This window comes from Balaenoptera acutorostrata, chromosome 13, assembly GCF_949987535.1.
Source record: "Balaenoptera acutorostrata chromosome 13, mBalAcu1.1, whole genome shotgun sequence".
Lineage (NCBI taxonomy): Eukaryota > Metazoa > Chordata > Mammalia > Artiodactyla > Balaenopteridae > Balaenoptera > Balaenoptera acutorostrata.
The window spans coordinates 52,589,183-52,613,660 of NC_080076.1; the positions used below are offsets into that span (position 1 = coordinate 52,589,183).

Below are 24,478 nucleotides of genomic sequence, written 5' to 3' on the forward strand. Positions count from 1 at the left end.
GGCAGGGGGGGCTTAGTGATGCATGCGCTGTAGTGTCTCCAAGGTGCCCATGACTGATGGAGCTCCCTTCCCCTACACTCACAGGCTCATTTTATGCCCTTCTCTCCCCCACACATCCTGAGTCTATGCCATGCCCTTCTGCTTTTTGTCACCTGGAAAACTCCTACTCATTAAAAAATTTTTTTAATTAAGAAAACATTTTATGGACAAGCCTCTTAGATAGCCTCATCCACCAGAGGGCAGATAGCAGAAGCAAGAAGAACTACAATCCTGCAGCCTGTGGAGCAAAAACCACATTCACAGAAAGATAGACAAGATGAAAAGGCAGAGGGCTATGTACCAGATGAAGGAACAAGATAAAACCCCAGAAAAACAACTAAATGAAGTGGAGATAGGCAACCTTCCAGAAAAAGAATTCAGAATTATGATAGTGAAGATGATCAGGATGTCAGAAAAAGAATGGAGGCAAAGATCTAGAAGATGCAAGAAATGTTTAACAAAGACCTGGAAGAATTAAAGAACAAATACCGAGAAGAATTAAAGAACAAACAAACAGAATTGAACAATACAATCACTGAAATGAAAAATACACTAGAAGGAATCAATAGCAGAATAACTGAGGCAGAAGAACGGATAAGTGACCTGGAAGACAGAATGGTGAAATTCACTGCAGCGGAACAGAAAAAAGAAAAAAGAATGAAAAGAAATGAAGACAGCCTAAGAGACTTCTGGGACAACATTAAATGCAACAACATTTGCATTATAGGGGTCCCAGAAGGAGAAGAGAGAGAGAAAGGACCCGAGAAAATATTTGAAGAGATTATAGTTGAAAACTTCCCTAACATGGGAAAGGAAATAGCCACCCAAGTCCAGGAAGCACAGAGAGTCCCAGGCAGGATAAACCCAAGGAGAAACACGCCGAGACACATAGTAATCAAATTGACAAAAATTAAAGACAAAGAAACATTATTGAAAGCAACAAGGGAAAAATGACAAATAACATACAAGGGAACTCCCATAAGGTTAACAGCTGATTTCTCAGCAGAAACTCTACAAGCCAGAAGGGAGAGGCATAATATATTTAAAGTGATGAAAGGGAAGAACCTACAACCAAGATTACTCTACCTGGCAAGGATCTCATTCAGGTTCGACAGAAAATCAAAAGCTTTACAGAAAATAAAAGCTAAGAGAATTCAGCACCACCAAACCAGCTCTACAACAAATGCTAAAGGAACTTCTCTAAGTGGGAAACACAAGAGAAGAAAAGGACCTACAAAAACAGACCCATAACAATTAAGAAAATGGTCATAGGAACATACATATCAATAATTACCTTAAACGTGAATGGATTAAATGCTCCAACTAAAAGACACAGGCTCGCTGAATGGATACAAAGACAAGACCCATATATATGCTCTCTACAAGAGACCCACTTCAGACCTAGGGACACATACAGACTGAAAGTGAGGGGATGGAAAAAGATATTCCATGCAAATGGGAATCAAAAGAAAGCTGGAGTAACAATACTCATATCAGATAAAATAGACTTTAAAATAAAGAATGTTATAAGAGACAAGGAAGGACACTACATAATGATCAAGGGATCAATCCAAGAAGAAGATACAACAATTATGAATATATATGCACCCAACATAGGAGCACCTCAATACATAAGGCAACTGCTAACAGCTATAAAAGAGGAAATTGACAGCAACACAATAATAGTGGGGGACTTTAACACCTCACTTACACCAATGGACAAGATCATCCAAACAGAAAATTAATAAGGAAACACAAGCTTTAAATGACACAACAGACCAGGTAGATTTAATTGATATTTATAGGACATTCCATCCAAAAACAGCAGATTACACTTTCTTCTCAAGTGTGCATGGAACATTCTCCAGGATAGATCACATCTTGGGTCACAAATCAAGCCTCAGTAAATTTAAGAATATTGAAATCATATCAAGCATCTTTTCTGACCACAACGCTATGAGATTAGAAATCAATTACAGGGAAAAAAACGTAAAAAACACAAACACATGGAGGCTAAACAATATGTTACTAAATAACCAAGAGATCACTGAGGAAATCAAAGAGGGAATCAAAAAATACCTAGAGACAAATTACAACGAAAACACAATGATTCAAAGCCTATGGGATGCAGCAAAAGCAGTTCTAAGAGGGAAGTTTATAGTAATACAAGCCTACCTCAAGAAACAAGAAAAATCTCAAATAAACAATCTAACCTTACACCTAAAGGAACTAGAGAAAGAAGAACAAACAAAACCCAAAGTTAGCAGAAGGAAAGAAATCATAAAGATCAGAGCAGAAATAAATGAAATAGAAACAAAGAAAACAAAAGCAAAGATCAATACAACTAAAAGCTGATTCTTTGAGACGATAAACAAAATTGACAAACCAGATTAGCCAGACTCATCAAGAAAAAGAGGGAGGACTCAAATCAATAAAATTAGAAATGCAAAAGGAGAAGTTACAACAGACACCGCAGAAATACAAAGCATCCTAAGAGACTACTACAAGCAACTCTATGCCAGTAAAATGGACAACCTGGAAGAAATGGACAAATTTTTAGAAAAGCACAACCTTCCGAGACTGAACCAGGAAGAAACAGAAAATATAAACAGACCAATCACAAGCACTGAAATTGAAACTGTGATTTAAAATCTTCCAACAAACCAAAGCCCAGGACTAGATGGCTTCACTGGTGAATTCTATAAAACATTTAGAGAAGAGCTACCACCCATCCTTCTTAAACTCTTCCAAAAAATTGCAGAGGAAGGAACATTCCCAAACTCATTCTACAAGGCCACCATCACCCTGATACCAAAACCAAAGATGCTACAAAAAAAGAAAATTACAGACCAATATCACTGATGAATATAGATGCAAATATCTTCAACAAAAGACAGGTTCGAGCCCTGGTCCGGGAAGATCCCACATGCCACAGAGCAGCTAAGCCCACGCACCCCAACTACTGAGCCCGCATGCCACCACTACTGAAGCCCATGCACCTAGAGCCTGTGCCCCGCAACAAGAGAAGCCACCACAATGAGAAGCTCACACACCGCAACAAAAAGTGGCCCCCGCTCGCCTCAACTAGAGAAAGCTTGCACACAGCAACAAAGACGCAACGCAGCCAAAAAATAAATTAAAAAAAAAAAAAAGAAAGACAACCAGTTCTTGAGTACATAGATACCTTTCCTTTCTTAATGAATGGAGTAACTTATCAAAGAATGAGCCTTGGCGCCTGGCAATGTGGGGACACACCCACCTTATTCGCAGCATCTCTGGCCTGCTGAATTAGCTCCCGTATGCGGTCCATGTTGTCAGAGATGTTGCCCAGTGGCAACAGCTGTTGGTTGATACTTTCAATCTTGCTCAAAAGATCAGGCAGTTTGTTGGTTAATTTCTTTACTGTTGGTGAGATTACAAAACAGAAATTTATCATTGTGAGCTGAGAAAAGGTTAAATACATATGTTCTCATTGATAGTACTTGTCAAGTGGTATGTCTGGGTCCCAAACGTTGGATAGGATGACTGAGAATCAGGTAATACATTTTCTACATTATAGAAATATATATTATACATATTTCTATATAAATACATCATGGATCTTATTCTGCAATCTAAATATCAAATCATCTTTCTTGACCACTATAAAAAAATAAATCTTTGCTTTTTGATCTTTAATATTAATCATAATTCAATTCCTCATGATTCAGGGACCTATATCTCCACTCTATAAAAGGGAAAATCAATAGCAATGTTCATGGATTTTTTTCAAAAATCCTACTTGGTCCTTTTAACTAACAGAATAGCCATACTCTTTGAATAGATTATGTGAAGTTGTTTTTAATATTTTAATTTCTAAGATCAGACTTTACCAGGGAAAAATTAAAACTGACCAAAGCACATACTGATGGAGAAAATGGATAATATGTCCTGGGCAGAGAATGCCTGCTACCTGAATTATCTGCATCAGTGAGAGCCTTGTTGAAGTCTTCACTCCCAGTGCTCCCATAGATATCCTTAATTCTTTCCACGTCTGTCTGAATGGGGTTGAGCCCATCTAGGACATCATTTGTGATGTCGTTGGCATTTCTGACCATGCTCTTTGCACTACTGATTATACCATCGATGTCATCTAATGCACACACAAACAGGGAGGGGTAAGTATCTAAAATGTTTGACAAAAGAAGCCAAGTCCAGTGGGTTAGGGAACTGCTGACCTCTCTGTATCCCACGAAGATCATCGCGGATGGTCGTGAGATTGGTGTCTACCAGCCCTCTCTGAATGGTCATAATTTTCAGAGTTTGCTGCAGGTTGTTGAGAGCCGGATTGATTTCTAAAATAAAATAAAGCAGCAAGAGGCAATTACCCTAAAGATCTTGATCCTCCGTGGGTATTGGTGACCCCTGAAGTAGCCAAGGTCTGCACAGCATTGAGCAGACCTGCATCTTAGGAGTCATCCCCGAGATGCCCACTGCATGCATCTAGACCCACAGGTCCTCCAATTACAGAGGCCAGGAGCATATAGAGCCTGTGGTACCAGGCTCCTTGGAAATGCACATGAGGAAAGGGAGAGGCGTAATAACTCAGAGGGAGGCTTAACTTCCACTCTGCTCAGGGCGAAAGTCTCTGCTTAGCAAAGAAAAGGGATGTATCTGTCTTGTTCGCTGCTGTGTCCCAGCACATAGTGCCATGCCTGGCACTCACTGGGGCTTAATATTAGTATGTATTTATGGAACAAATGAATGAATGAACAAATGAATGAATAATGCATAAGGGATGCCCCTTCAGTCAAAAGTACAGTAAAGGAGTGTTGTTAAGAGAGCCTCACTGAAGCAAACTCACACACACAGTAGGCATTGTTTCTGCTCATTTCCAAACTAACAAATTTAAGGACATTCAGGGAAAGGAACAGAGTTCATAGACATTCCTAGCTGATAATATTGCCACTTTGGGGTCATGGAAAATGACCAGTGAATGCTTTAAGATCAAGTTGACGATATATGGCTTAAACTGTGATTCCAGGACTGGTTTAAATAACAATGTAGTTAGTATCCTAATCCTTTTTTTTTTTTAAGCTCATATGCATGCATGCATGCATGCATTCATTCATTCATTCATTCATTTATTTATTTATTGGCTGCGGTGGGTCTTTGTTGCTGCCCGTGGGCTTTCTCTAGTTGCAGCGAGGTGGGCTACTCTTCGTTGCGGTGCGCGGTCTTCTCACTGCAGTGGCTTCTCTTGTTGTGGAGCACGGGCTCTAGGCACGTGGGCTTCAGTAGCTGTGGCACGCAGGCTCAGTAGTTGTGGCTCGTGGGCTCTAGAGCACAGGCTCAGTAGTTGTGGCACACGGGCTTAGTTGCTCTGCAGCATGTGGGATCTTCCTGGACCAGGACTCGAACCCGTATCCCCTGCATTGGCAGGCAGATTCTCAACCACTGGGCTGCCAGGGAAGTCCAGTATCCTAATCCTTTTAAAAATACATATCTTCACCTCTTAGCTCAAATTTTATAAAGAGAGCAGACGTCATACCAGGAAATTTTAATTTTTGAAATTTGCTAGACAAATGACTATATATTGTTTTGTATTTTCTTTTTCCTGTTTTCATATTTATTTTTCATTTTCATTTTTAAAAATGAAAAAAGATAAATAAATGTATTTATTTACTGGTAGAAGGCATCTAACTGCTTTGAAAGGATGAAGAAGGTAAATGAGGGCTATGAGCTTGGATGGCTGCTCAGCTATGAATGACCACAGGAGACCAGAGAAAATCAAGACACAGCATTTTCTGAACACAGGAATTTGGTGAGATCGAGAGAGTTTAATTATTTTTTAAAAAAATCAAATTAAATAAGTAGAAATATTTCAAAGACAAAAATTTAAAAATCTTCATGCTCCATAGTGGTAGTGATTTTTGGTACTTTCAGTTGCTAAGATTTTAGGGCTTAAGAAATTTTGAAGCAGTTGCTCTAAAGACCTGAAACTAATTACCTGGGCCTTAAGTAAGAAAGCAGCACTGGGGCTTCCCGGGTGGCGCAGTGGTTGGGAATCCGCCTGCCAGTGCAGGGGACACGGGTTCGAGCCCTGGTCTGGGACGATCCCACATGCCGCCGAGCAGCTGGGCCCGTGAGCCACAACTACTGAGCCTGCACGTCTGGAGCCTGTGCTCCGCAACAAGAGAGGCCGCGATAGTGAGAGGCCTGCGCACCGCGATGAAGAGTGGCCCCCACTTGCCGCAACTAGAGAAAGCCCTCGCACAGAAACGAAGACCCAACACAGCCATAAATAAATAAATAAATAAAATAAAATAAACCCAAAGTTTAAAAAAAGAAAGCAGCACTGTACACACCTCAATGCTATGTGGGTCCACATGGGATTAAACTAAGAATCCCCTCCCCCAAACCCAAGGCCAGGCCCAAACAGGTCTATCAGCCTCAAGATTTACTTAGATTTATGAGGTTCTAGTTAATTTGGTATATGTTAGAATATTGGGTAGAAACATCCCAGCTATGAGTTTGCAAAGTATCATTTGCATGGACACTGAGATTCAAGAAGTGCGTTTGCTTCTAGGGCTGCCTCTCCTGGTCTCATAGGTTGTTTCCAAGGCTTTGACTATCCCAGCCTCCACCCTAACCCTCAGTACCTTGCTGTAGCTTCTTCTGGGTTATCTTGGCTTCATTTAACAGTTTATCGCTGTTGGAACTCAGGGTTTTAGCTTTTCTTGGAACATCTTCCTTTATCACTGTCTGAAAGCAAAGTGTTTATCAGCTTGAAATGTGATACACCTTAGGAAATATAGTGTAAGAGTTTTCATCCTACCCCAAAGCCCTTATCTTTAATCTTTAAAGAATGAGGTTAGAAGGTAAGGAGGAGGCTTAAAAAGACTGTTCCTTAAAAGATACAGTCAGGGCTCTAAGAAGACATCTGTGGCTTGGGGAGGCGGACCCATCTCTGCTGATATAATGACAAATTGTGTGACACCTTCTCATTTTCTCACTGTCACTTGTACAATACCCTCTGCAGTAATGGAGGACAGAGCTGAAATGCTTTTAGGCTTTTAATCTTCAGGAGATAAAAATCTTCAACCTTCCGAGGTCTGTCCCCTAATTCTCTCATAGTTAATAATTTGTTCTTTATTTTTAGATATAGGAATATTATATGATGCATTTAAGATCCCATAGGACTCCACAGACATGCCCAGGTGTAAGACAAATGACAGGAAATAAATGGTTATAAAATTGTGTACAAAAATTTCTCTTCTTTGGTAAAAGTTAATACTCAATACTCAGTCACAGCATAAAAACATACCTGGTAAGAAGCAGGGTATAATACTTTCACGGTTCAAAATCAATAATCAGTGTGATTTCTATCTGGTTTTACAAATGATTTTTAAAAGTGGGCTGCATTTATCAAACAGCCAAGTATATACAGAAATGACTTATATCTAGAGCAAGTTCGAGTCTATTCTATATAACAAATTCTGGTCTAAAATAATGCTTTTTTTCTATTCCTTGGTGCACACAGAAAGAAGATAGGAAAATGAGTCGTCTCCAGAGTGCCTGGAGAGAAAGTGCCAGCGCAGGTGCTCACCTGGAGGGCAGCCTCAGACGCGCTGGTGGCCTTGTCCGCTGCATCCTCGGCTGCTTTGATGGCACTGAGGATGTTCTCATAGGCGGTGGCAGCATCCACGGCACAGCGTACCAGCTCATCCCCACTGGTGTTCCTCTTGATCCTAGAAAACGGCACAGGACAGGGCTCCAGCGGCCCCCCTGCCTGCGGCTGAGCCCCCTAACCTCCCCAATTCATTTGACAGATGGAGACTTGGGGCTGCAGGCTCTGCAGCTCTGCCCCAAAGATGCAGCTGGGAATCAGGCCCCTGCGGCTGGTCGGGCTCGGACCTGGGCCCTGGGTGCCGCCCTCCACCCTGGTCTGGAGACCCCACTCCCCCTGAGAGGCCTTCCCACCAGGCTCCAGCGGCCCCTGCAGTTAGACCCGCCAGGCCGGCCACTCACTCCTCCAGCTGCCTCGCCAGCTCCTGTAAAGACTGTGCATGCTTCTCTGCCTCGCCCACCAGGGATGCTTTACTGGATGATTTGGAAAGTTCTCTCACTTTGTCACTTAGTTCGTGTCTTGCTTCATTTAAAGTGACAGCTAGTTTTTCATATTCCTATATTTTCCAAGTAAACAAGAGGTGGTGTCAACTTAAGCAAAGCATGTATATGCCGTCTTCTTGACCTCTGTCGTAAATGACGTTTGCAGGAAGCAACAATGAGAAACTGTTTTCTGAGCCCACTCACCACACCAATTACTCCTTGGTTACTTGAGATATTGACACTGATAATATTCTCCCAAGTTTTATCACCATTTTGAACATTTTCCATATGGTGGGTACCCACTTTGATAAATTTTATAAAAGCTCATTATTATCATTAGTGTATAGTTGTACTAAACCAAAATACCTTTTTTCTGATTTAGAAATAGCAATAATAAAAGGTATTTTCAAAATGACCAATGGGCTGCTAAGAAATGTTGTCAATCTTTTACCAGTCCTAAATGTCTTCTGTTAATAATGTATGCCTGATATTTTATTTTATTTTTTAATTGTTTTTCAGCTTTACTGAGGTATAATTGACATACGATTGTAAGATATTTAAAGTGCACAAAGTGATGATTTGATATACGCATACATTGTGAAAGGATTCCCCCACTGAGTTAACACATCAATCAGCTCATATTTTATCCTCTTAACTTTTTTGGGAGTGGGGGTGAGAACATTTAAATTCTCTTTTAGTGAATTTCAATTATACAATATAGTGTTATTAACTAGAGTCATATTGCTTTACATTAGATCCTCAGACCTTATTCATCATCTTATAGATGAAAATATTTTAAAAATAGCACCACATTTTTTTTGTTATCACAAAAGTAACATTCACTCACTGCAGGCAAATTAGATAATAGAGACAGATATAAAGAAGATACATCATTTACCCCTCCCCCAAGGGACAACCACTCTTAACATTCTGGTATATTTTCTTCCACCTAAAAGACATATACTGGAGAAAAAATTGGTTAGCGGATCTCATAGTTTCCTCGAAACATAAATTAAATGCTTTTCAATTTTCTAGAGAACAAGTTTTGCCTCTACCTCATGGCTTTTACTCATCAGCTGCAAGGCAACATTAGTTTGTAGGAAGGAAGAGTCTGCGGCAGCTAGATGCTTGGTGAAGTCACTCTGGAGGGAATTCATTTCTTTAACTTGTCTCTGGAGAGAATAAAAAGAATGCCTGTGAGCTTCATGATATATTGTCAGAAGGCACAGGCATATTTATTGGACAACAGCATAGAAGTAATTTCAGAGTCAGAATGTCTTCTTGCACTTAAAAGTCATCTAGAAAACTCCAAAGCCATGAGACATCAGTTCAATTTGCTGTGTAGGTGTGTTGTCATAGTTTCCACAGACAACATGCCAATGAAACAATCGTTGTCACATTGGAGAAGGTTTCTACACTGGAGTCAACCAGGCCCATGAGGTGGATGTATAATTAAGCTCTGGCTAGTGGATCAGAACGAGGGGTTTTAACTAAGGAAATCAGCACCAACCATCAGCACACTCTACATGCCGGTCCCAACGAAGATGTTGGGACACTTCAATAAGGAAACACACAGGACTTTAGGATGCCAGGGTGGAGGCTGCCAGAGTTCAGGGACCCGTAAAATTGGATCCTGCTCCCTTCCCCTTGGCAAAATCAGTGACTTCCAACAGAGGTGTTACTACCTGAAGAGGCTTTGGGAGGTAACCATATTACCATCTGCGAAGATATTAGTCATTGTCTTTTACGAAATTCCTGGGTTTTTTTGGGGGGCGGTGTTCAGTCCTATGTTATTCCACTTTGATCTTACTGTCATTTCATAGCCCCTCACACTTTTGTTGTTGTTTTAGCCTACAGTGTTCACCACTGAAATACACACTATAGAATTCGAGCTTTAAATTCTCATTGCAACTCCTGCATGTGGCCTGTACTTTGACTTATTTCCTATAAAGCAAGTAATGGCTTAAAATGCCTTTGCTGGTGATTCTGATAATGATGTTTACATATATGACACAAAAAGTCAGTTATTTAAAGCATACATTGTACACTTCGAATTAATTATAACAATATTAATTTCTCACCTACTTGGCAGCATTATTGGTCCAGCACTCTAACAGCCAGGGGTGGGGGTGAAGTGATTTGCTCTACTTTCTCTGTGGTTTAAGTTCAGAAACTTTCTGGCCGCTGAGGAGTAGCAACTACTTTGATTTTGCATTTAATGCCTCGCTCCTATTTGATTAGGGCTTCCCGTAAAGACAGCTGCCTGGCTCTGCCACTTTATTAACGATAAAGATTCCTGTTCCCTCATCCTTGTCATTAACCAAACCGTGCAGATTCTGACCGTGACCTCACCTTGATGGATTCCAAAGCCCTCTCGTTTTCTTGGTTGAGGCCGGTGGCCTGCTTTGCTTGGGCACTGGCCTCCTGTAGAGCGGCACGGAGGTCACTGAGTTTGGCTTCATATTCATTTAAAGAATCTCGTATATTCTTAACAAGCCCATTGTTCTCCACCTGGTGGTTTTCCAGCCAGCTCCTTATCCGAATCAGCACTGTAATACATCACCTTTTTGTTTTCCACTTGAGACATGAGTACATTGGAAGCTAACTTATAAAGACTACAGAAGGAGAATTGAGTTTCTACTCACTTCATGGTTTTCCTTGAACTTGCAAGGGAACAGGAAAGGAAACTAGCATTTATGTTATGTTATGCACACACTGTCTCATTTAACTTTCGTGACAACCACATGAAAACAGTAATTATCATCCTCATGTTTCAGATAGGAAAATGGATGGCCTGAGAAATTGGGTGACAAGGTTTCAGCCTTGAACTTGACCTGCAGAGCACAAAGCACATGCTCCTTCTACTGTCTCCTTGCAGCTAAAAGCCAAGGCTAATATTAAATTTAAACAATACAAATGCTAAAAGAGAACTGCTACTACCTGCAACCACTGATACATCATTTTACTAGAGAATAAAGGTCAGTATTTGGAAAAATATACACCAAATTATTATTTCTTACAGTTTTGAGCTAATGAGGCTTTTTCCCTAATCCAAACCTTTAGATATGTTCAGTCAATTTCTAGTATATTCATTTTGGGAGGTAACAGTAGTGCTAATATCAATGTATGATTCAAAACCTCAATGGTGATAAGGTGACCATTAAAAATGATATGAGAGAGCTGAGTGGAGATGAATGAAAGAAGAATGAAAATGCAGTTAAAAAGGAACAAGAGGTATCAGTGTCTAATATCCAAGAAGAAACTTTTTTTTCTTTTTGCATGATGGTATGATATTCTATTCTATGGATAAAGAAGATGTGGTACATATATACAATGGAATCTTACTCAGCCTTTAAAAAGAATGAAATAATGCCATTTGCAGCAATATGGGTGGACCTAGAAATTATCATACTAAGCGAAGAAAGCCAAACAAAGATAAATACCATATGATATCACTTATATGTGGAATCTAAAATATGACATAAATGAACATATCTATGAAAAAGAAACAGACTCACAGACATAGAGGAGACTTGTGATTGCCAAGGAGTGGGGAGGGAGGGAAGGATTGAGAGTCTGGGATTGGTAGATGTAAACTATTATACATAGGATGGATAAACAACAAGGTCCTACTGTAGAGTACAGGGAACTATATTCAATATCTTGTGATAAACCATAATGGAAAATAACGTGAAAAAGAATGTATATATATGTATAACTGAAATCACTTTGCTGTACAGCAGAAATTAACACAACATTGTAAATCAACTATACTTCAATAAATTAAAAAAAAAAAATGTTGTTCTGTCCTATGGCTTCTCAGTAATCTGAAGGGGCCACCTATTTTCACCACATGATCCTCTACCAGTAATATACGCTGAAAAGACGAGCCCCTCCACCTGGCACCGGTGACTAGATATTGCACTCCACACACTGTATTTCAAACCAATTAGAACGGATTGCATGCAAGAATTTGGGAGGGTCCTTACGAAGCTGAGCCTCTTTTTTTTCAGCTTCTGCTTCCCTCAGGTTCTTCCCAAAGTTGCGGTTCCTCAGTTCCCTCAACATGCGCTCTGCTTCCGCCAGCTTTCTGGAAAAATCATCCAAAGGCAAGTTGTTTCCTTCTCCTTCTGTCCTAGAGATCTGCTTCACAAGAACTGGAAAACATCAAGCAGTTTATTAAACTGGGAATTCTGGACTCCAGCAGACTACTAAAAAAAAAAAAAAAAAAAGGCCGAGATTTTTATGGAGGGTTCATATTGGTTTTTTAGTATCACTACAGGCTCTTTTTCATAATGTTGAACTCTTTCTTTGTACCACAAAGGCTACAAAGTAATATGAAAGATGTTTAATTGGGCTGAGTAACTCTTCTTACTGTGCACATTCTGGATGACATTTTTAATCTTCGTGTCCAGCTCTTTGGCGCTTTGGGTTGTCCGATCAACATTGTTATATAATGTTTGAGCTTTTCTGGAATTTATTTGAACCTATATGAAAAACAAATTGATGAGCAACAAATTAAGTTGATGGGAGGAAAAAACTAACAATATTATGAAAGCAAAAAAAAAAAAAAAGTTAATGTTATTGACCTAACACATTACCTTTTCTTGCAAAGTTTCAAATTCGCGATTCAAGTTACTCAGTTCTTTTTCCAGGCCATTCAGTTTTGATTTATGATCTGAAATGGTGGAACGGTAGCTGAGCAACTGGCTCTGAAAGTAAAATACAAAGTTAATCTCACTTTAGAGTAGAAATTTGGAGGGAAGTCTTACCAACTTGGTAAACCTGGTGATGATGTGAAAAGATTCATTTAGCAAGACCAATGCTGATCCTTAGGAAAAAAAATACGGTTCTTTGAAATAGGCCACACGAAGAATAAATTTCTGATGTAAGTTGCGATATGGCTCTAAAATAAAGTAGTAAAATTTAAAAACATGAAGAGACAAGAGATACTTTACTTGAATTAACGATCTAACCTTATAGAAATGAGGGTGATGCCACTTCCTTGATGTATTAAGGTTTAGATTCTATTATAAAGAATTGTTCAGTTATTTTTAACCTATATGTTACCTGATAATACTAAAAAGAAGTGCCTATGGCTACTCTATTCACGGACTCATTAGATTCAAAGAATTATAGAGCAGGAGAGACATTTGTAGCTCATTTAATTGAATACCCTTATTCAATATGAAAAAAAAAATGAGAAAACTGAAGCCCAAAGAAGTTGGGTGACCCATCCATGCCACAGCAGTACAGGTGATTACTGATTGCTTCAGGACCCAAATCCTGGTCCCCTGTCCTTTTTGGGGAACTAAACAGTCTCATTACTTTCAGAGGGTGACATTGCCTCATGTAATATCTAGAGTAGTAAATATTTTCATTTTTTTGGAAAAAAATATGTTAATACCTTGAGAATTTTTACAAGAAAAAGCAAAATTATCATCTCTATTTGCACACGAGAACCAGCGTTGGGTAAAAGAGCACAGGCTTTCCAGCTCAGGTCCACACCCTAGGTTCACCACTTAATAGATAAGCTCACTGGGCCTTATCTCCTTCATCTGTATATTGGTGGTTATAATATTAAGCTGCTGGGTTGTTTTCAGCGGTAAGTGGGCTAATGCATTATAAAATGTCACATACATACTACCGTTCAAAAAATTAGTTGCCTTCTCGTACATATTCCTACTGAATTTTCATAGTGTTTGTGTGATGTTGCAGGAAGAGAGTTCTATTTTAATTTTGCTGGAGGCAAAGGAGGCACATCATTCTAAAGAGTGTTAGTAGACGTATAAGAAGGAAGAAGTATAGTGGGTAAAGCATGGTCTTTAGAATTTCATCTTGTGTATGAATAATGGTTGACAATCAATCACCCTACTTTCAAAACCCTCACCAATCCCAGACATCAGAGGTTACAGAGAACAAAATTATCTGTTGGATTTTTTTTACACTTTCCTCAAGTTCATACAAATCTAGAAAAACAGACTGACATTTTTCCTGAGTAGATATTCTGCTATTTTGTCAACAAAAGGTTACAATTTTCTGTGACTTTCTACATTCACAGAGCAGGTTAACACATGTAGATTTTATTAATCCTGTTTTATTATAATCTGCACTAGGGGACAAACTGGAATTTATGCAACAATGCCCTGATTGTTTCAGATGTTTTATTTTTAATTTTTTGCAGACAGGAAGACAAAAGTCATTCTTACCTTTGCTCCCCTTTCTTTTTTTTTTTTTTTTTTTTTTTTTTAATTTTTTTTTTTTTTAGTCATTTTATTTTTATTTATTTATTTATGGCTGTGTTGGGTTTTCATTTCTGTGTGAGGGCTTTCTCTAGTTGCGGCAAGTGGGGGCCACTCTTCATCGCGGTGCGCGGGCCTCTCACTATCGCGGCCTCTCTTGTTGCGGAGCACAGGCTCCAGACGCGCAGGCTCAGTAATTGTGGCTCACGGGCCTAGTTGCTCCGCGGCATGTGGGATCTTCCCAGATCAGGGCTCGAACCCGTGTCCCCTGCATTGGCAGGCAGATTCTCAACCGCTGCGCCACCAGGGAAGCCCTGCTCCCCTTTCTGTAATGTATCTTTTTATTCTCAGCCTGTTTTTAAGTATGTCAACTTATTTTTGCTTTTAAAGCAATTAATTAATGGTGGGCTTTAGTGAGACTTTTATTCTGTATCCTGCTTGGAATTCACAGGACTTCTTAGAGCTGTGAGTTAATAGTTTTGCCTCAAAATTGGAACATTTTCTACCGTTAAATGCACAAATATTTTTCTGCCCCTTACTCACTTCTTTTTTCTTCAGTGACAACAATTACATATAGGTTTGGTGACTTGACGTTGTCCCACAGGTCAATGAGGCTCTTTCTGTTTTTGTTCGTTTGATTTTTTAAAAGCTTTACTGAGGTATAACTGACATACAACAAAAGGCACGTGTTTGAAGTACACAATTTGATATGTTTTGACACATGACCCATGAAATTATCTCCACAATTAAGATAAGAAACATTTCCTCATGCCCCTTGTAACCCCTCCCCCCGATTCTCCCTGACACTTCCTTCCCCATCACCAGGAACAAACACTATTAGATTACTTTTCATTTTCTAGAACTGTGCACAACTTATGATTGTCACACATAAACACACATGCTCATTAGGATATGAACTTTTCTTGGTCTGGCTTCTTTCAGTCAGAGTAATTATTCTGAGATTCACCCATGCATCAGTAGTTCATTACAATTTATTGCAAACTAGTATTCCACTTTGTAGATGTACAGCCATTTATTTATGCCTTCACCTGCTGACAGACTTTTGGGATGTTTCTGATTTTTGCTTATTGCAAATAAAGCTGCCAAAAAAAAAAAAAAAAGGAATTTCACCTTGGCTTGAATTCTTCTGGAACCACCACATACTAGCTGTGTGATTGAAGGCAAGTTACTTAGCTTTTACAGGCCTGTGAAATAAAAATAACACTATTTTCCTCATAGGATGTTGTGAGACGTAAGGAAAGCACTTAGCACAGAGCCTGGCACATAGGATGGATACCAAAATGTTGGTTTCCTTCCCTTCATTGAAAAAATGCAGGGTTGGGGCTTCCCTGGTGGTGCAGTGGTTGAGAATCTGCCTGCCAATGCAGGGGACACGGGTTCGAGCCCTGGTCTGGGAGGATCCCACATGCCGCGGAGCAACTGGGCCCATGAGCCACAACTACTGAGCCTGCGCGTCTGGAGCCTGTGCTCCGTAACAAGAGAGGTCGCGATAGTGAGAGGCCCGCACACCGCGATGAAGAGTGGCCCCCGCTTGCCACAACTAGGGAAAGCCCTTGCACAGAAACGAAGACCCAACACAGCCATAAATAAATAAGTAAACAAATATTAAAAAAAAAAAATGCAGGGTTGTACTGATGACATCAAAGTAACCCAAGTGGCTTTTCTTTTTCTCTGAAAACATACTTTCCCCCCTCCTCTCCATATTAAGCCTGCAAACCATGCACTAAAATTACCCTAATGGGATGGAAAAGAACCAGTTTTCTAGCATTAGTTTTTGCTGTATGTACTCAACCATAGCCACTAATGGTTTACAATCAGCCCTCGTTCCAAAAGCACTTATTAAACGTTCCCCAAACCCTCTTTCACTATGTCTAGCTTAGGGTTTATCTCATCTACTGATTTATTTTACTTTGAGTATATTTTTTCATTTCCATGAGTTTTACTTAGATCTTTTCATATTTACCTCTTCTTGTTTGGTTTCTGGTGTTTTAACTTTTTTTCTAATTTCTTGTTCCTTCTACTGGATGTTATTCTTTAAAGTAATTTTCAGATTGTCCTATGATTTTCATTTTCTCTAAAGGGAACTCATCACTTGACTGTTGCTTCTGCTGCATGTCTTTCTTATTACCTGTCTGTTACAGTGTTTGCAGGCTCCTTCCGAGAGGGAGATTTCTTCTTCTCCCTGCACTCTCTGTGCCCTGTCCAGTGATCTTGTGGTCATCATCACTCCCACCCCAGACCCCCCAGTCCAGGACCAGGCGTTACATTGACAGCTTAGGACTTGCACATTATGGTGATAGTGAGAATGTCACATTTCACCACAGATCCTGGTTTGTGAGTCTTGTCCACATCCTGGCTGCAAGGTTGTCCTTTCTTAGGTTCTCATACAGCCATTGCCCAACAATGGGAATTGGAAAGTTTCAAGGCTGCTTTTTCAGCCTCCATTTATAGGCAGAAGAGCCCCCGTTTTCCCCCCAGGGAGCCTGACTCTGGCCCGTGGGGCACTTTCGGCCCTAGTACTTCTTAGGATACCCTCTTGACCACCTTCTTTCCAACTGCACATAGTACATGTTCTGAGATATGAAACAGACATCAACACATTTAAGCGAACTGGAATCATAAAGTATGTTCTCTGACCCCAAGAGTTAAACTAGAAATCAATAACAGAGAGTTATCTGGAAAATCCCCAATTCAGAAATTAAACAATACAGTTCTAGTCACAAGAGGAATTAGAAAATTTTTCTTTTTTCTTTGGCCACACTGCGTGGCTTGTGGGATCTCAGTTCCCAACCAGGGATTGAACCCAGGCCACAGCAGTGAAAGCTCAGAATCCTAACCACTAGGTCACTAGGGAACTCCCTAGAAAATCTTTTGAATTGAATGAAAATGAAAACACAACATTTTAAAATGTGTGGAATACAGCTAAAGCAGTGCTTAGGGGAAAACTTATAGCACTAAATGCTTATATTAAGAAAGGTTTTGGATCAGTAAATAAGCTTTTATCTTAAGAAACTAGAAAATGAATGGCAAACTAAACCCAAAGCAAGCAGAAGGAAGAAAAGATATGGATAAGAACAGAAGTCAATGAAATTGAAAACTGAAAAACAGCAGAGAGAAATCAATGAAATAAAAAGATCAATAAAATTGATAAACCTCTAGCCAGAATAATCAAAAAAAGAGATAAGACACAAATGACCAACAACCAGAATGAATGAGAAAGCATCACTACAGATTTTGCAGATATTAAAAGGATAAGGAGAAATTATAAACAACTGTATTGCAACACATTTGGTAATTTAGATGAAATAGAAATATTGTTTGAAAGGCACAAACTACTAAATATCACTCAAGAAGAAATAGATAAATCCTAATTGTCCCATATCTATTTTTTAATTGATTTTATAGTTTAATTTTAAAAAAAAACTTTCAACAAAGAAAATCCCAGGCCCACATGGCTTCACTGGAAAATTCCATCAAACATTTAAAGAAGAATTAATAACAACCGTACTCAAATTCGTACGAGTCTTCCAAATGCAAAACAGTGAGCTAAAGATTATGAGAAAAATGAGCCCAGAAATATTCAGTACGTAAGGAATGTTCACTTAGAAGTGTTAGTTTTGTGTGTTCACTGGTACTTTTCACCAGTAAAAATCTAATCTTCATTTAGATCAGAGGAAGGAGGACAGCCCCCCTGAGCCTTAGGCGGAGTCAAGTTCCCCCCTTTCTCACGTGAGGAGTATTTGTTCACGCAGCATCTCTCTTCACCAAGTATCTGCTCTGGGCCAGGCATCATGCGGGACCCACAGGGTACTTACCCTCAGGTCCTTGGTCTGGGTCTCCAAGTGCCTCATCTGCTCCAGGGTCCCCATGCTGGCACTCAGGCCCTGCAGCTGAGACTTGACCAGGTGGAGCTCGTCCTCCATGGTGGCCAGGTCGTTCAAGAGCGTCATCACACAGCTGTCACAATCTGTGGGGGCTGCAATCAAAGGCACACGTGCTGTGGGCTGCAGCCACAGGAATGCAAACAGAGCCCCGGGGCTGTGCCGCCCAGTTAATACGCACATAGCCCATCGCAGGCAAAAATCACAATCCTGGACTTCTCCGGGAAAGACGCAGATGCTGAAAAAGGGAGATCTCTAGACAGCGGGCATTTGACAAAGAAATGGTGGAATGGGGAAAAAGGGTGAGGGCGGTCAAAAGGTACAAACTTCCAGTTATACGATAAGTAAGTTCTTGGGATGTAACGTACAGCACAGCGACTATAGTTAACGACACTGTATTACATATTTGAAAGTTGCTAGAAGAGTAGATCTTAAAAACTCTTAATGCAAGACAGAAAATTTGTAACTGTGTGAGGTGATGGAAGTTAACTGTGGTGATCATTTCACAACATATACATATATCAAATCATTATGTTATATACTTTAATACAACGTTGCATGTCAATTATATCTCAATAAAACTGGGCAAAAAAAGAAATGGTGAATCTATTCAACTTGCTGCTTATTTTGTATGTGGGAAAAGAGTAATAAATAGTTTTTATTTATTGAGTGCTTGCTATTTACCAAGAATCATGGTAAGGGATTTATAAGCATTTTTCCAACAGCTATATGAGGTTGGTATAGTTATTACCAACCTCAGTTTTACCATTTGACAGATGGTGAAACCGAGGCTTGAAGAAGTAAGGTCATTTGCACGAGGTCATACAGATTTTAGCTGACAGAGGCTGGAGGTGACCCTAAGTAGCCCTCCTTCCACCACCTCCCTCCACTGCTTTCCCAGACTCGAAACTGCATGTCCCAGTGTAGGGCTCACGGATCTTAAGCTGAACCCCACAACTTGGAAAGGAGGGGGCCCTTTCTCTTCTCACCGTCACATTCTTCTCCAGGGCCACCGTCTTTGGGTTCTTGGTTTATGCAGTCTGAAATGAGGAGTAACCAGAGAAGACAGCGTTGTTAAACTTACTCTTCATGTGCTTTTTAACTTGGCTTTCAGGAGAGCTAGCTTTGTGTTCAGTCACCCGACCACACAGCATTGCCGGCTCTTCCCTTTTCCCTCCCTCCTCAGTGCCATTGCTTGGGGAGCTGTCTCATCTCCCAGCAATCTTGCTACAGGAACTTCTCTTGTGGCCTCTCTGATTATATATTCAGTTTCTTCTCTACAAAGGGTCATGCCATTCTTATGAAATGAAAACTCTTAATCATTAGTGTTGTCCTCATTTGGTAGCCTCCTATACAACTGCTGATGTCTCTTCTAATATCATTCAAGAACAGTCAATAAACACTGAGCACCTTTGAGCGTTCCCAGTGTGCCATGGCCCTGTGCTAGGGGCGGGAATACAAAGATAGCAAGGCAAAAGTCTCTGCTGTCCTGTAGTTTAATGGTCCTATGGGGGAGACAGGCACATTTCACAACAGTGTGACAGATGCTGTAAGTGAGATATGCACACAAAGTTAGTGGACCGACTCCACCACCTACCACTCACATATGCTGAATATTGAGGTTCTCAGCTACAGACAGGAAAGCCTAATGGTCATCCCTGGACATTCTTTACTCCTCCCACTTCTACTCCTTTCCCCATACCATGCATTCTTACGCTGAAATGCCCTCTCATTCTCCTGTGAAAAATCATCTGACTTTATTAAAGGAAAACTCTAAGCTTGAAACTTTCCTAGACATGCTACAGGGAGGCTTTCAGGTGTGTTCTCAGCAGTCACACCTTGTGTGTATACACATACGTTTTGAACCACATTTATTTTTAATTGTAAAAAATATATATAAGTTCACTATGGAAAATTTGGGAAAATCAGCAAAATGAGATAAAACATTATCCTTGATCCTACCACTCAAAGACAATAAGTGTCTCTTCACAGTATATTTGTAGACATTTTATTATATGTAATCATAGGTTTCTCTTACTCGTCCTTTTCAAAAAATCTTTTACTCACTCTTATATGGACATATAGCTGTGTCACTTTTATTTCCTCAATTAGACCATAAATGCCTTACAGGCAGGAAACATGGTTTTATTTCCTTCACAAACTCCTGCAAACACAATATACGGGGGACTTGGCTTATGAGGAGGATTGATTTATCAGTGCAATTTTCTCAACGAGTTTGAGTTTTGACCACCAAGGAATCTGTACGTTATTAACTGAAAGAAAGAATGAAAAAGAGGGAAAAAAGCTCACAGGAACAAACGTGTCTCACATGTGAGCATTTCCTTCCATTTCTAGAACAAATAGTTCCCATCCTCATTTTAGGTTGGTTACTTTTGTTATTAGAAAAGGCATTCATCTCACGAGTACGATGTGTCTGATGTCGAAACTTCTCCTGAACACCTCCAGTGACAGTAGAACTCACCTCCTTTTAAACCAGTCCTTCTCATCTTTAAACATTTGACACTTCTTTTTCAGAATGATTTAAAATAGATCTCCCTCTAGCTTCCACTCCTGGATGTGAGTTCTCCATACCTTAAGCCACACAGAACAAGACCCACCCTTCTCCCACACATGTGCCTTCCAGATCCATCCAAGTCTCCTTCCCACCGTCCTGGTCTGTCAGTCCTTCCTCATGTCACAGAGCTCCAAGTCCCTTCACAGCCTCACCTTCTTTCTGAACAAACTTGTAGCTTGTCTATTGCCTTGTAAAGACACGGGCCCCTCGTGGGGACTTGCATGGGCAGCGGACCAGGGAACAATGGCAGGCCACCTGGTTTTGGACACTAGAGCTCAGTGGAGATAGTACAAGGCGTCTAAGGGGCCACGTTACCCTCTTGATTCATATTGAACTCACCGCTGACTGAAACCTTAGCCACGTCTCATTTATCACAAACTTTTTTTTTTTTTTTCCATTCAACTATAGGACCGACTGCATGCTTACCCCAACATAATTTTGTCTGGTTAGAATTGGCTCCTCATTCCAGGCTGTTGAGGCCCTATTTTATTCTAAATGTGTCATAGGAGGCATTTGCTAGCTCCTCCAACTTTGTGTCACCTGATAACTGGGTGGGCAGGCCTTCTATATTTCCATTCAAGTCAACGATGTTGAACAAGACAGAGCCCAGATGAAGCCCCAAACGTGACAACAGACACCTTGTTCTAGACTGATAAGCCTCCATTTACTCTGCATTCCTTTGGGAACAGTCACTTGAATGGATCTAATCCACACATCCAGGGTTTAGTTCTTCATCTTGTCTATAAGATGAGAGATTTTATCTAAGGATTTGGCATTGCACTATATCAATGGCATTTTCCTGATAAACCACATTAATATTCTCCATCAAAGAAGGATGTGGAGAGTCTTCCTGTTTTTCCAACTTCCTTTTTTTCCTAATGAACCTATACTAACTCCCAGTTAATGTTTTTTCCTTGGTATGTAAAATCCATCTCAATTATACACCCACATCCTAGAACAGTTATTGCTTTAAGAGAAAAGAGCAGTCTGACTTCTTCAGATACATACACGAAGGAAGCTGATGAAATGATTACCTTATAACGTCAAAGGGAGATCTCAGCAAAAATCACCAAAATAGGGTCTGAAATTATTTTGGCTATAATTAGTGAAGTTTTAAAAACAATTTACCTTAAAAAAAAAACCTACTTGAAGTAAGTTATTCACCAAACCTGTGAATACTACCTAAGCATTCCCAACTTTGTCAAAACAAGGGGACAACTTGTTAGCTGGAATTGTGTGTGTGCTTGCTGAAAATGCTTGCTTGGCTTCTTTGCCAGCTATTTTATACCAGTTTGATAAAGGTAGGTTAACAGAGGTGTGAGTCGATCTTACCTCCCGTCAGGGGGTCACAACTGCCCAAATGGCCGTTGTTGTTACAGCTGCATGGTTGGCAGCTGCCTCCAAATTTCTGGGGATTTCCAAAATATCCTGGTGCACACCTACACAGAATACAGAAAAAGAGGGGAAACACCCAAAGGGCTCATCATTTATTCCACCCAATTTCTCAACTTCTAGCTCCCTGTTTGGGATATTGTAACCCTGTGAGAGGAAGGGCTGACATAGATTTGCAAGAGTGAATGTGTCTCAGTACAGAGCCATTTATGACTTGAATGAGAATGGTGAGGAGGGGAGGCAGGCAGAGGTTGCTCCCTTCCTCCTTGACACCCCAGATGACAAGGTCCTCAATCATCCCGACAGCCAAATGGCAGGTGAACAAAATGCATACAGGAGCCAGTGGTTTGACCAATACGGAAATCAGGGGTGGGTGAATTTTACGCAAGAGTTGTGTTCCTGAAGATATCACACAAATACACACTGCTTAATTTATGCCTAATTTCCTCAAAGAAAAAAATTAAAGTAAAATTCATATAATTTCAATATTTTGCATAAAGGGGGATTTTATTAATATTTCCTATTGTGTATTTCAAGTCTGCATAATTCACATTTATTTGCTCTAATTGCTGCAGTGATGTACATAAGGGGCTTAAACAACTGAGCAGTTACAACTGCCACCTTGGCCTGAGCCTTTATTATTCTAGATGATTTAGTAGTGAGAATTCACTTCCTTATTTATAAGGTAAAAGATCATATTTCCTTGATTGTGAGTTTCTGTTTCCTTCAAAAAATAACACAGGGCTTCCCTGGTGGCGCAGTGGTTAAGAATCTGCCTGCCAGTGCAGGGGACACGGGTTCGAGCCCTGGTCCGGGAAGATCCCACATGCCACAGAGCAGCTAAGTCCGTGTGCCACAACTACCGAAGCCTGCAGGCCTAGAGCCCGTGCTCCGCAACAAGAGAAGCCACCGCAAAGAGAAGCCTGCTCGCCGCAACTAGAGAAAGCCCACGCTCAGCAATGAAGACCCAACGCAGCCATAAATAAATAAATAAATAAATAATAAAATTTAAAAAAAAATAACACAAACACATGTTAATGTTTCTGGAACTGGGATGTAAATTAAAATATTTCTGTTCATTAGCAAAATTCCACTCCCACTCTATCCCCCACAAATTGTCATTAAATTGATGTGTGCATGGTGGTTTATCATCAATGGAATTGACAGAATCAAGGAAATATGGCATTTGACTTTCTCAAGTTTAAGCTTTTCATCAAAGAACTTTGAGGCAATTTACATATGCTTTACCAATGGATAAACTGGTGATATAGTGCAAAGGACACGGATTTTTTGTTTTGTTTTGTTTTTTGTTTTTTTTTTTAACATCTTTATTGGAGTATAATTGCTTTACAATGGTGTGTTAGTTTCTGCTGTATAACAAAGTGAATGGGAGATACTTTTTAAAAAAAAGAAATTTATTTATTTATTTTGGCTGCACCGGGTCTTAGTTGCAGCACGCAGGGTTACAGATTTCTTAGTTGTGGCTGGCATGTGGGATCTAGTTTCCCGACCAGGGATCGAACCCGGCCCCCCTGCACTGGGAGCGCAGAGTCTTACCAACTGGACCACCGGGGAAGTCAGGACACGGGTTTTGAATCAGGAAGATCTGGCTAGATCTCCGTCTCCACCACAGTCCATGTAATCTTGGGCTGTTATCTTAACCCCTCAAGCTTCCATTTCTTCATCTATTCCTCTTATGAAAATGTTAAGCTCCATGAGGATGTGGATTTTTGGGGGGGGGGCTGTTTTGCTCACTGATGCATCCCTAGCACCTGGGATAATGCCTGGACCCATATTAGGTGTCAGATATAAGTATATGCTGAATGAATGAAAAATTGTACTAACAATACCTATTTTGGTAGATGGATATAAGATAAAAGATAATATAGTAAAGAATCTAGTACAATGCCTGCACATAGTGGACTTTCAGTAAAAGGTAGCTACTGTTACTTTAAGACATGATGAAATATTCATATATATGTATGTATGTGTAATTGGTGTCATTTGGAATTCTACATTTCGGAAAATGGATAGGAAGCAGAAAACACATGTATTCCCTAATTATCAAGAAGGTAACTAAGCTGAGGTGGCTTATCCAAGTCTACTAAGCAGGTTGTCCTAATAATAGGGCTTTATTTGAAGTGACCGGCCCCATATTCTGCCTAACAAACCATGCTACGCAAAAGATCTCGGTTTAAAATACTTTTTCTTTAGATGTCTCACCTATATCTAAACTT

The 24,478-nt window shown here is 40.1% G+C and overlaps 1 protein-coding gene across 4 annotated transcripts in view; it reads right to left on the minus strand.

Moving 5' to 3' along the window:
* LAMA3 (laminin subunit alpha 3) overlaps positions 1-24,478 on the minus strand; it is a 241,800-nt gene that overhangs the window by 43,063 nt on the left and 174,259 nt on the right. For 3 of the 4 annotated variants that reach the window (XM_057527325.1, XM_057527324.1, XM_057527327.1), the window contains 14 exons: positions 22,182-22,288; positions 19,264-19,314; positions 18,209-18,360; positions 12,732-12,842; positions 12,506-12,617; positions 12,120-12,287; positions 10,483-10,679; positions 9,186-9,302; positions 8,050-8,204; positions 7,628-7,769; positions 6,681-6,783; positions 4,257-4,373; positions 3,992-4,171; positions 3,299-3,441 (listed from right to left, as the gene is read on the minus strand). In XM_057527325.1, coding sequence (XP_057383308.1) covers positions 3,299-3,441; positions 3,992-4,171; positions 4,257-4,373; positions 6,681-6,783; positions 7,628-7,769; positions 8,050-8,204; positions 9,186-9,302; positions 10,483-10,679; positions 12,120-12,287; positions 12,506-12,617; positions 12,732-12,842; positions 18,209-18,360; positions 19,264-19,314; positions 22,182-22,288 — 1,855 coding nt within the window. Of the gene's footprint in view, positions 1-3,298; positions 3,442-3,991; positions 4,172-4,256; positions 4,374-6,680; positions 6,784-7,627; positions 7,770-8,049; positions 8,205-9,185; positions 9,303-10,482; positions 10,680-12,119; positions 12,288-12,505; positions 12,618-12,731; positions 12,843-18,208; positions 18,361-19,263; positions 19,315-22,181; positions 22,289-24,478 lie in introns of those variants that run through there. The other variant, XM_057527326.1, reaches the window with a different exon arrangement.